This window comes from Lepisma saccharinum, chromosome 1 (genome assembly GCF_977018435.1).
Source record: "Lepisma saccharinum chromosome 1, izLepSacc3.1, whole genome shotgun sequence".
Taxonomy (NCBI): domain Eukaryota; kingdom Metazoa; phylum Arthropoda; class Insecta; order Zygentoma; family Lepismatidae; genus Lepisma; species Lepisma saccharinum.
This window is the reverse complement of record NC_139229.1, coordinates 7,443,930-7,457,474: the sequence shown is the minus strand read 5'-3', so window position 1 is coordinate 7,457,474 and position 13,545 is coordinate 7,443,930. Positions and strand designations below refer to the sequence as shown.

At 37.1% G+C, this 13,545-nt stretch overlaps 1 protein-coding gene across 1 annotated transcript in view; it reads left to right on the top strand.

The window, feature by feature from the left end:
* LOC145992438 (xylulose kinase) overlaps positions 1-13,545 on the top strand; it is a 56,547-nt gene that overhangs the window by 21,068 nt on the left and 21,934 nt on the right. The window contains exon 8 of the mRNA XM_083128825.1: positions 5,457-5,601. Coding sequence (XP_082984951.1) covers positions 5,457-5,601 — 145 coding nt within the window. The remainder of the gene's footprint in view (positions 1-5,456; positions 5,602-13,545) is intronic.

Here is a 13,545-nt window from a genome sequence, read left to right as displayed (position 1 = left end):
GATTACATACACATAGCAGGGTCACTAGCTACACAACAACATTTTTCTCCATACACGTGAATAATTACAACTTTTATTGACCCAAATCCCATCGAATTAATACATACAGTCAACTCTTGATGCAACAAATTTTCCCAGTTCCCGTAAAAAGGGTCATTATTTCGAAGGGGTCGTTATTGGAATTTGCACAAATTTTCAGCTTAAACTGAGCATAAACGTACTCAAAGATTCCTAGGAGACTGTAACCATTTATCCTGGTAGTTATACAACCTGTTATGCACAGGCTGCACGTGAGAAGTAAAATAAAACATGAAAACGTTTTCACAAAAAAGGATTTAAAATAACGTTATTTTCTTTTAATTGTGCACAGTTGTTGCTCTTCCACGAAATTCTTACAATTCTAGTTCATGGGAAACCTGTTTGAACTGAGACCCATGGAAAGGAAACAATCTCTCGCTTATTGCAAGGGAAACTCGAATAATCTTGACACCTGTCACACTGGCGCCAGCAAAAGTCGGGAGATAATCAGGCAGAATGAATGTTTGAATGTTGGATTTAATACTGGTCTACTAGAGCATTGTCTATTACAAGATTAACTGGTAAAATAAATAAAGAAATAAAAAAAATCAGGGCTGTAAATTTTGTTCTGGTTTGGTAACTGGAAAATAATAAAAAAAAAATCAGGGCTGTAAATTTTGTTCTGGTTCGGCTGTGTAAAATACATCATAAAAAAAAAACATGTTTTCTTTGCTTCAACCAACTTCATATTCATCCCCCTCCCCTATTAAAGGGAACAGTTCAATCTCTTCCTCGACTTGCATTGTAATCCAGGCTGAAGAAGGAAACACAACTTTAGATCTGTTTGCACCCAATGCATATTCTAGGACACATTGAACAGCATCCAGAGCTAGGAATTTTAGGTGCTGCACCTTAATTTTTTTTTGTGTGAAAATTGGTAAAAAAATGACTCATCCCCAAAATAAGCACGTATTGAACTTTACTCATGGTGTTTCGGTTGCACCTTTTTGCACCTTTTTCACAATCTCAGAACTTTTTGCACCTTTTCGCCCTTTTTGCATCTTTATCATTTTTTTAAAATATAACTCGCGCGTTGTTTAACCTCACCCACATTCGAGGCACGGCTTCTTGGCACGCGATTCTTGTTTACAGCACAACAATGAATCTGCTATCTTCAGTTCTTGAACGTTAATGTAGTAAGCGCGCGGACTTTAAACAATGCCAACAATGACGCGTTACAATTGCTAGAAGTTGTGCTCGTTTTTGTCCTATGCTGTATTGTTTACGAATTGTTGTAGGAAAGCTGTTTTGTTTTCGTTTCCTTCTCCCATCTCAGATAGCAAGGTAACTGCAGTCTGTGATCGACTGATCGATCCATCAGATTTGCTTGTTCACCATGCCAAAACATAAAGTAAATGTTTGGAAACTGCAGGGCATTGTTAAACAGTTTAGCGGTGACGGCATTCAGAGTGATGGATCTGTTCTGAGGTGTGATGTGTGATAATTCTATTGCTGTTGATGACAAACACCAACGCACTCAGGTTGTGCAGCATCTACAAAGTGGGAAATAAAGAACTACAAGATGGTAAAGGTGGGAAGCGACAGCAATTCATTGGTGAGGTGCTTGCATCTTCGAGTTCCAGAAATACAAATGAATTTTTCAGTGAGACAGCAAGGACATTTATAGCGTGTGGAATACCTCTTTCGAAACTTAACAATCCTGTCATGAAATCATAATTGCAAAAATATACTTGGAAGTCCGTTCCAGATGAGAGCACCTTAAGGAAATCTTACATTCAACCTCTTTATGAAGGTAAAATCTCGCAGATCAGGCAAGTAGTAGCTGACCATCCAGTCTATTTCATACTAGATGAAACCACAGATAGGCAAAACAGGTACGTTTTGAACATTTTAGTAGCACCTCTCAATGGACATCAAGTGAAACCCATGCTTTTAAAAACTTATTTTCTCGGCATAACAGATAATGCAAGTGTAAAGCAAAGTTTCAATGGTGCATGTTTTGTATTGTGGCCGGAGGGTGTAAAATATGATAGTGTGTGTTCTTAGAGACCAAGCATCTTACATGTTAGCTGCATTTTCTAATCTGAAGAATATGTATCCTAACTTAAAACATGTGACCTGCATTGTTCAAGCTTTGCATCGAGTTTGTGAAGCTCGTAAAGGTGAATATACGTACATATGTGAACGAATTTGTTTCTAGCATTAAGAAAATACTGAAAAAGGCTCCTTCTAGAATACAGAAGTACGTAGAAAATACGAAACTTCCACTACCAGCCTCTCCCATCCTCACTAGATAGGGTACATGGTTAAAATCTGGGGGTACATGGTTAAAAGCTGCAGTGTTTATTTGCAATCATTTCCATACAATATCGAAATTTTTAGATGCTTTGCCTAGTGATTCCTCAGCTGTAGAAAAAGCCAAAAAACTTGCACTTAAACAGGAATTGCAAGATGAACTCTATATTGCACATGGCTTCTCTTTCCTTACTACTGCAATCACAAAACTAGAGGAGCAGTGTTCTGAAAAGCAAGCACAGTGGGTTGTTTTGATGGATGTGCAACGAGAGCTGCAAGGGGTCGGGAAAGAGAAGGGAACAAAGTTTAGCCAAAAAATCTGATGTTAAAGAAGTCGCAACCAACAAGGATGTGGATTACCGGTTGAAAACAAAATATGCACCAATTGTGTCTGTTGACATTGAACGTTCTTTTTCAACTTACAAGTATCTGCTTAGTGACCACAGATGTAGCCTCACTCAGAAAAACATAGAAATTTTGAATGTAATCTATTTTAACAGTTTTCTAGATGACTAATTCTAAGCAAGTAAGAACAAACATATTTTTCTTTGTCGCTTTCTAATGTATCATAGAATTTTCTTTGCTTAGTTATATTAAACGATTTAAAACCAGAGAATACTCTGTGTTTATCCAGACAAGTTGAATCATATACGTATGAATGCACTGCTCACAATAAATTTTACATCTGAAAATTAGCACCTATTTTAGCACCTTTTTTGTACAAAAATTGGCATCTGTATTGGAAAATTTTTGCACCTAAAATTCCTAGCTCTGAGCATGACACTCAATAATCATTTGGGTTTCGAATGGGATTTCACTAAACTGAAACTGTATATATAGTCCCGATTATCCCAAAAGCATAAAATGAACTCAAAACAAGCTTTATGAAACCTGCGGATTTTCAGATAACAAAATGGGAGATCGTTATTACTCTCATGTTAATCGACAATTTAATGTTGGATTTAGTAGTATTCTCGATGTCAAACACCCGCTCCTCCAAATGTTTTCCCCTTGTATCTTTTTTTAATCGGTCTCAGCTTATACATTTTTTTAAAAAAAAATTGGCCTCAGCCCACCCCCGGAATGGTTCCGAAGAAAAGCGGTGATTATATTGTGTGCATTTCCTTCCAACACTGCTCTGAGTGTTCAGGAAGTTTATTCTTGTGTCAGATGCAAAATAAAATTTACAGTTTTGTGTATCAGAAGGTGCAGAACATGAAGTTGTTTTAACTCTTGTTTTTCTTTCTGGAGATCGAATTTTGTTATCTTCAAATCAAGACACCTTTGCGAGATTCAAAACAATGACTTTTGCCTTCGTACTGTATGAGTCATTGCCGTTATTGGCAAGCAACAGCTTTGCAGATGCTAGACAAAACACTGGCACCAGCTGCAGCGTAAAATCAAGGTGACCAGCTGGAAGTTCGAGCAACAGTGCTTCGGATCCCACTTTAAAGTGTAGATCCAGTCCCAATTAGCCTTACTGTGCATAAAGTGGACTTAAAAACACCAACTCAAGAACTCCGTGCATGACAGAATTACGTGACTCTACTTAATATTGCGGGAGCACAGAGTTCTCTCAGGACTTGATGTTGGAAAAGGAAAATATAATTTCTTACTTTTGCCAAAGTTTATTGTTTGTTTTATCATTAAAAATGCTCACAGCAATGTAATATCACTTTTGTCACTTACACAATCTTAGTACTTTGAAACTTACTCTTTATAAACGAGTTATTTCCACAAATTTTGCATATCCCCTCATAACACACACCTCGTTCTATCTAATCCCAACATGTTGTCATGGCAACTCTTTAGCAACATACTCGATCTTTATAGACATTTATTTAAAACCAGATAACATGGGAGAATAAATTCGGAAACATTCATAAATATCAAAATTTGGGATCAATGAACAAGTTGGAGAATCATTCCGAAAGCAAAACTTCAACATATATTTACAGGACTCCAGTGTCTCCAAATTTTAGGTGATTAACATTGTCCCACAAGAGCTACTTCTGATATCAATATTCTGACCTAAAAATATCACCAAAGAGTTTGTCTCGTTCATACCTTTCGTGTGATGAGTTTGAAATATCACCTTGAAATGACATTTTAGGGTCAGAATATGACATTGAAATGACCTTTAAGGTCAACATTTTTGGTGACATGCACCCTAGTTTTTCTGTCAGACCCATGACTGATGAATTTAGTATGGATGGCTGTTATTAACATTCCATGGGGGTAAAAGTTTTTTTTAAAGCTATTTTTGCTTCTTGGCTGGTCTAGTATTATATTGTTAATATATTTGTGTGTCTGTGTGTGTGGGTGGCGAGAGGCAGTAATATGCAAGGTTGAAATAGAGAAAACATCTACTTGTACCCTTAAATTTTTGGAAAGTTAGCTCTGAAAACCAGGAATTATACTTGAATATTATCATGGTCCTTGAGTGGCCATACTGTTATTGTAAAGGTAAAAAAAGGTGAAGTGCTCCCCTGTGCTTAGCACCATGCCATGAAGGCGTATAGGCCCGACCCTGTGGCCGAGTGGTTAGCACATCGCACTGCGACGCCAAGGGTCCCGGGTTCGAATCCCGGTCGGGTATGGTTGTTTGTGAATGTCCATTTTCATCCATTTCATCACTCATCCCCATCTTCGCAAATTAGCCAAGAGGCACAAAACGCGAAGTAAAATAAACTAAATCAATCAATCAATCATGAAGGCATATAGGGGGTGTTAAGGTAATGCCCCACACTTTCTTGATCCGGTCATGAGTGGCTGTGATGTGATCAGCATCATGCCCCTGACCGCCTTAAACCCCCCCCCCCCCAGGGTTTCCCCCAGGTACCCATGTTATTCGATGCTGGGTGAGCGCCGGGGCCGCTTCCAACGTTAGAAAAGTTCCCAGATTTGAACCGGCCGGGGATCGTAATTGTATTTGTGTATTATTGTATTATTTACATTTGTGGGATATGAAAGCAATTCTAAAAAAAATGCATAAAAAGAGAAGGTAGAGGCAAATACTGGTGTGTTACTTAAGAGGTTCTGGTAGATGCAACTAATTCTTTGTCCTGAAAGCTTGTATGCTTTGCAGTAATTTTCTCATTCATGTTTCTACTTCCTTGCAGGAATGAGGCTCCACGAAGGAGACGTGGCAGTCAGTTTAGGAACAAGCGATACTCTCTTCATCTGGTTGAATGAACCGAAGGTTGTGCTGGAGGGACACGTTTTATGCAACCCAGTGGACCAGAATGCTTACATGGCTCTATTATGGTGAGTGCATAGAACATTTCAGTTATATTTTTTGTGAGGGTATATATCATATTGAATTAATTTGAGGGAAAATGTAAGAAAAACTGTTTTATAATGATAGAATGAACATGTTTTGACATTTCTTGCTGGTTTTCCACCTATATACAGTGGAATCCTGATTTTATGTTCCAAGATTTTACATTTTCCTGCATTATACATTCAATCGTGATGCTTCCAACATAGAGAAATGTAAAATTTTCCTCGATTTTACATTTTCCCACATTTTAAGTTTCTTCAACGTGGTCCATTGAAAAATGTAAAATCTAGGTTCCACTGTAATGATATTATGCCAAAAAATGTTCAACATAAAGCCAATATTTAATTTATTACATTACACTCTTTTAAATTAATTTATTCTAAAATAAAATTTAATTGTGATTTTTTGTGATTTAATTTATTTTACTTCGCCTTTTTGTGCCACTTTTGGCTAATTTACAAAAATGGGGGTGTGTGATGATATGATGAAATTAATGAATGGACACTCACAAATATCCATGCCCAGGCCAGGATTCGAACCCGGGACCCCTAGCATCGTAGCGCAATGTGCTAACCTCTCTGCCACAGGGGCTGGCAATAAAATTTATTCTGCTATCATGTAATCATAAATACTCTACCCAATACATAATTGCTATAGTAGGTTTTGTAATTTTAATGAGATCATAAGTGTTATTTTTTCCCAATTTTTTGTATACAATTGCATCATGATATAGGGTTTGATAGTTACATAAGAATTTCACAAGATGTCCAAAAATGAGCATGTGGTGTGGAATGACAGACACTAGGGTCATTGGCCTATATCTTCAGCATGACACCATGAATGCCAACCGGCTCATTCCATGTCAGTTCAAAGGGCCTCCCAATGGTGCAGTGGTTGCATCGTTGCTTTGTAATCAAGGGGTCCCGGGTTCGATACCCGGTGGAGGCACATATTGGTTCGGATCCCACTTTAAACTATAGGCCCAGTCCCGATTACCCTTACTGTGCATAAAGTGGACTTAAAACAACAAATCAATCAATCATGTCAGTTCAACCAGATCATGGTAGTACCCATGCTCTCAGATTTTGATGAAATTTGGCACATTTAATCCTTCCATGGTGGTGAGAAACCATTTTTTTTTGTCTCTTAACTTGTCTGGTTTCATTTTTATAGCCCCTCAAACTTTCAGTGATTCATCCTTCCAGTTTCCTCCAATATTATTTTAATAATAAACACAAACAACTCTGACTGAATTAAAATTATGTGTGTGAAAGATATACTTTTAGGTTGACATTTATTTTCCAAGGAAATGGGACATCCCCCCCCCTCCTTGCCCCACTACCCATGTATCTATGCAAGCATTATTTAAAATTTTATGCTCTAAATATTAGTTTCAATGATATTTTGAAGCTAAATTCTTAGCTTTTGAGTTAATTTGAAAAATATAAAATCCGGTAGCTATTTTTAAAAATTTTCAAAAATAAGTTGTCAATATTTTCAGAAAAAATTAATAAGCCATCAATTTTATTTCTGGGTAAGTTAAATCATATATTGAAGTTCATTTTAAAAATATTTGTGTTGATGTTGCAAACCATGTTTTCAGTCCAAAAAAATCACATAATAAAATCTTATTAATTTATTAGTGTACTAAAATATAAATATGATATGTTGGCATATTTTTTTCTGGAATCCTTATTGTGTGGTTAACATTGTTATGAAGTTTGAATAAGATTGAATAATTTATAAGGGAGATACAATTATTTTTCTAAGACAGTACAGCTCACACTTGGAGTCTCTGGGAATGAAAGAAAGGATGAATCACTGAAAGTTTGAGGGGCTATAAAAATGAAACCATACAAGTTAGAGACAAAAAAAATAATTATGTGGTTTCTCACCACCATGGAAGGATTAAATGTGCCAAGTTTCATCAAAATCTGAGATCATGGGTTCCCAAACCCCCCCCCCCCTTTTTTTGGTTGAATTGACATGGAATGACCCAACTGCTACATTCAGATGTTGGAAGATTATGTGCGTAACCCATTGTGTTTGGCTGGGAAAACATCGATGTACTTGTTTTCAGGAACTGCTGCACTTCATACTTACTGTATGATCCTTGTTGGATGAGAAGGTTCCGGAATGTTGGCTGTGATGGCTGCAAGAAATCCAGACATCACTCCCTGTGACTTTTTCCTTTGCAGCTGAGCAAAGGAGGGAGTGTTCCTGACATAACCAGCACAAATTGGAGGCACAGATTCGAGATGTTACCACAAATGTCCCACAATATTTTTTGTAGAAAACTGTGGATTCCATCTTGCTTATTGAGAAAGCTGGTGGATGTCTCCAGTGCCTACACTGAATTGTAATGAAAATCCTATTTCATGATATGTATTCAAAATTTTATTATGATTGCATTAAAATCAGGGATGGACTGATATGAAATTTTGGCAGATACCGATAAAGTACCAGTATAAAATTTATCGATACCAATAACCGATATTGTACTGATCCGATTTAAAATTCCAGATGGTTCGTTGTTCTTCTTAATGTGTTTTTCTAAGTGACTGCAATGCAAAAGAAGTTGCATATTTAGACATTTACTTTTTTAAAAAGTAGAGCTTGGAGATTATTAGGGCTAAGCCGATACCACTTTGAACCGATACCGATACTCTCACAGATTCCCACTGATACCGATACTTGAAAATTGTAATAATTAAAAGTTATTAAAAACATTCATTAACAATAGAATTCCACTCTTCATATGTGCATCAATTTACCAAGATTTTTGCTTTAAAAAGTTCAAGAATTACATTAGAATATTAAATTACATCTTACGTTATCATAAAATTCATTATTTTCGCACAAAGTGGTGCAAATTAAAAAGAAACTTCGAATTTTACATAACTTCCATTATAATCACACGTTGCGAAGTGTTCGTCATATTTGCGGACCCCATGAAAGTCCAAAATGCCGGAAAAGTATCAGCCAGTATCGATGAATAAAATCCAACTGATACATTCCAATACCGATACCACTGGTATCAGCTCAGCCCTAGAGATTATCCATATAAATTAATAAAGTAGCATAATTTTGCACTAAATTATAAGATGTTTGCAGATGTATTGGATCAGTAAAGTTATTTCTAATTTTACCAATACATTGATATACCTCCGATACTAATAGAGTACCAATTAATCTGTGTCATCCCTAATTAAAATTACAAAACCTATTGCAATTTTTTAATGCCTACTTACTGTACACCCTGTAGATGGTGACGATAATGCTGATATTGATGATATATTTAACATGAGTATCATCAGTATTCATAATGTTGGCACTGTCGATATTGATATAGTCCAGGTAAACTAAAGCAATTTTCCATCAAACCTGGGCAAAATTGCTTCAGAAGCTTTTTAAACAATTTCTAGCTCATTAATCATTGCTGAATAACATATCCAAAATCAGACAAAATCGGACCATGGGAAAACCCCCCAAAACTGATTTCAAAATGGAGGAATGGCTATTGTGAATTTTCTTACATTGTATGTTAATTTGTGAATAATTTTTAATATTTTGTGTATTCTTACTTAAAATTTGTGTTTTTTTGTTGTGTCAAATTATATTTTTCCTTTTAAGAATGAAAATCTCTGAATTGTGTGCATTTTGTGAGAGAAAATTGGACTATTGAGAAGATGTATTTAAAATATGATCACCACAGATGACCAGTTTTGCATGTAACTTGATAAATAGTGATAGAGCCGGCTCGTAGATGTTTTGCAGTTGCAAGCTATGCTGAAGATTCTCTGTATCATTGCAGCAGCCAGACATCAAAATTACCTCAAGCCCTTTGATGTCTGAAAATCCAACCGTGCAGAAAATGTTTCTGGGAGGTAAATTTGTGACAAGATGAAGTGACAGATTATGGACCGGACTCTGAGTGAATTTTTATTTGAAGTCCACTTTATGCACAGAAAGGCTAATTGGGGCTGAACCTAAAGTTCAGAGTTGGGTCCAAACCACTATGTGCCTCCACTGGGTATCGAATCCGTTACCCTGTGTGCGACTCGAATCAGACCTCTTGACATTCCCTGCAAAGCAGGTGTGGACTCACACGAGGAAAGGGATTTACAGAAATCCAGAAGGCAACATTGCTGTTTTCCATACACTTGTGTTCCACTTACAATCCAGTAATGCAAGAATATACCAGAGTTTTGATGAAGGGTAGTGAACAACACAATGAAATGCGAGAAAGTAGATAAACGAGGGACTGTAATGTTGTTATAAAAAGGAATAGAACGACTAGAATCCATATTCTCATTCCATTTTGACTCAACTTTCTGCAACACTAGAACAGCAGTTAATTTGGATGAATTGCATTACATTGGTACGCATATCATCTTCAAAATAATTGAGAAAGATTGTGTTCAAATATTCTGCCAAAAGACTGACAAAGTGAAAATCATAGAATTTTCTGCTGCTGCTACGTTGCAGGCCCTGTCGGATACGATATACAAGTAGATGCAGGACTCTTTCAGAGAATTAAGACTTTTGCCACTGGCGGTGTCACTGGAACATATGTCTTACGAGCTTCGTGCATTATTTGAATGATAAAGTATGTTGGGAGCAGTCTAGAATTCTCAGTTAAGTCATGAAATAATCAAATACACCAACAACTTTCGATTGGGAGTTGAAGAAATCCAGTGCACAAGACAGTGCATTTTGGATGATGGATCTTTCCAACATTCCGTTCCACGGCGAACAATGAAACACACAAGAACATTGCAATTCCTTGTGTAGATTTCACTCTGAAAACAGATGGAAGGGCTATTGTATTTGATGACTACAGAGGCTTTCCTATGAACAATGGCTTAATCCTCAGTAGATTCTGCATCAAGAGTAGTAGGAATGATAATTTCAGCGCCGGCAAGAAAGAACCCTCCCCAGCTAATGAAGGAAACAACCAAGCAATTATTTCCCTTATTGGCGAGACGTTGAAGAAGCACCTTTGTGCTGTGTACAACGCAGGTAAGGATGCTCATGTGGACCTTGTTCGTGCTGCAGTCTCATCATCACAAAGTGCAAGTATTTGTACAACAGTAATAGAGGGAAGAGGCCAAATTGCTTCTGTACCATGCCAAGGACAATGGTTTCAAGTCATACTATCGCAGTGTGTACAATATCCTCGGAATTCGATCATTGTTGGATCGTGACATCCGTAAGCTGCTCCTGTTTCTGTATGTTTTTACGGACTATAATACCATACCAAGAATTTTTCTGGCCTCCCTAATGGCATAGTGATAATGTCCGTCGCTTTGTATTCAGTGGGGTCAGGGTTCGATGCCTGGTGGAGGCATGTAGTGATTAGGATCCCACCTTAAACTGTATGTCCAGTCCTGATTAGGGTATCTCTGAATAAAGTGGACCTAAAATGAAAACTCAAAACCACATCCCGAATGTGCTAGATTGGGAAATCCTCAGCATTAGACAAATTGATGAAAGTAACTGAACTCCGTTCAGCTGCAAATTTATTTAATTTACATTCCTGCCAACATTCAGATATTGAAGCCGTTGGAAGAAAAGCAATGCTTCTGTTGTATGACTGCGAGTCTTTGGAATCCACAAACAAACTATATTAATTGAAAATATAGCTGCAGGTATATCGTTTGTTACACCTGAGTGTTTGTCACCTAACGATTTGTCTACAAAGTACCATAAATTTCGCACACACGTTCAAATAAGAATCTGGAAGTAGAGAGAAGAGACGATTGAGGTAGAAAGGTGGGGTTGGTAAGCTGTACACCCACTAAATCTAGATTTCCTCTTCAAGATCATTTGATGTTCCTGCATGTCGATCCTTGGTGATACCTCACGATGTGGATGCAAGCGTAATCGATTGTCCTCTTCAACAGCTCGTGGCGAGTGTTTGCAATAATAATAATATGATGACAGTTACTACCATATGCAGGATTAATATTTTGGAAGGGGGGGGGGGCTGGAATTGTATAAATGGGCATTACTACACTCTACTGATTTTGTATATTTGGAACTAAGGATTAATTAAAGAGGGATTTGCATTTGAGTCATTCCATGCCAAATCAACACAGATGTGTGCAATTTCTAACCTGACAATTTCCGATTTTCATGAAATTTGGGGAGTTGAAACTATGCATGGAACTTAGTAACTATGAAAATTTTTAGTCTCGTGCGTCTTGTAATTGTTAAATTATTCAAGGTCCAATTTTGCAAATTGCCCTTTTTGAGCCCGCTTAGCTATACTAAATGTGCTGTAACTCCGCCACTATTTTGCCTAGGAAGCTCAAATAAAGCTTATTGTACAGGGAATTGAACAAGATTTCCAGTGATATATAACAAACCTACCTTTCGGTAAAAATATAATTTTGTCATGTGACCTTGATCTTTGACCTTGAATATCTCAAAATGTGTCATCACCAAAAATCGTGAGAAAATATATTTGGTCCCTCATGCCATACTATAAAACATATCAAAAAATCATTCTGGGACTGCAATGGGATCAGAAGATACAAAATAATATGTGTAACTATGTGACTGATAAAAGCCTCATTACATGAACTATGACGAGTCAAATGTCCTTTAACACCCCCCTTCAAAATGTAAAGGAGTTATCCTGGTCATGAAAGAAATAGGTGAGGCACGGAGATCCCTAGCTGTGTGTGTCAAGTGCAAGTCCGGCACATTGTTGACCGCCATATTGAATTCAATGCAAAAATTTTAAAGGAAAGAGTGTGAAGTGATATACAGATCAGGCTAGAACTTCACAAGAAATGAAACAGCGAAGGTTTCTCCAAAGTATCTTTAACCAGCAAAAAGTTATTACTGCATGCTTGTAACCATTTTCTCCATTTCGAGGTTTAAAAACAAAGTATTAAGAATGCTCCTAAAACGTGTTAGGAACTCGTGGAGATCACACTGACATCTTGGGAGAGAAAAGTATTCGCACCATTGCATATGATTTTAATCAGCAACATTCACCAAATACTTAAATAGTGGAGAATATTGGGAAAAGTATCTGAAACAATTACGTGCCACTTCCTTTGGAATGAAAAAAAATTCAGTAACGAGGCTAATTTTTATGTTCACGGTAAAGTTAATAAAAATTATATTCAATACCTGTGATTTGATAATTTACAGTCGACAGATCCCAGCCGAATGGTTGTTGCTGGTAAGCTTATGATGTGGTATAGTGTATGGAGAACGGGAATGGTTGGTCCATATTCAACAAAGGAACCTTAAATTGTGAGGGCTTCTTGGATATGTTAAGTGAACAGGTTTTTCATCCTTGCTTACGGGATATGGCACTTTTCCAGAGTTTTGAAACAGGACAGTGTGTGACCACACTATGTAAACATTTTGGCAATTTCTTCATGGTAAATTTCTAGGTAGATTGATGGGCAGACGGGGATCTATGAAAAGGCCTGCACATTCCCCAGATCTAACATCTTAGGAGGACTTTTACATTCAGAAACATTTGAAGAGAATGGTGCATGCACTAAAAGTCCCTGATATTGACCATCTGAGAGAAGGCTAGTTGCTGCTTGCAATGATGTTGCACCTGCTACATTGCCAAATGTTCTATGTGAGTGTGAGAGACGTCAACGAGTGTGCTCACAGGAATATTGACAACACTATGATGTGCATATATCGTAAGTGAAATATATGCGTATAACGGTTTGTTGCCTAAAAATAAGTTGGAGAAACCTTCGCTGCTTCATTTCTCGTGAAATTGTAGCCTGATTTGATATATCACATCATCTCCTTTCCTTTCAAATTTTTGCATTGAATTCAATATGGCAGTCAACAATGTGCCGGATCTGCGCTTGACACACACAGCTAGAGATCTCCCTGTGCCTAACCTATTTCTTTCATGACCAGGATAACTCCTTTACATTTTG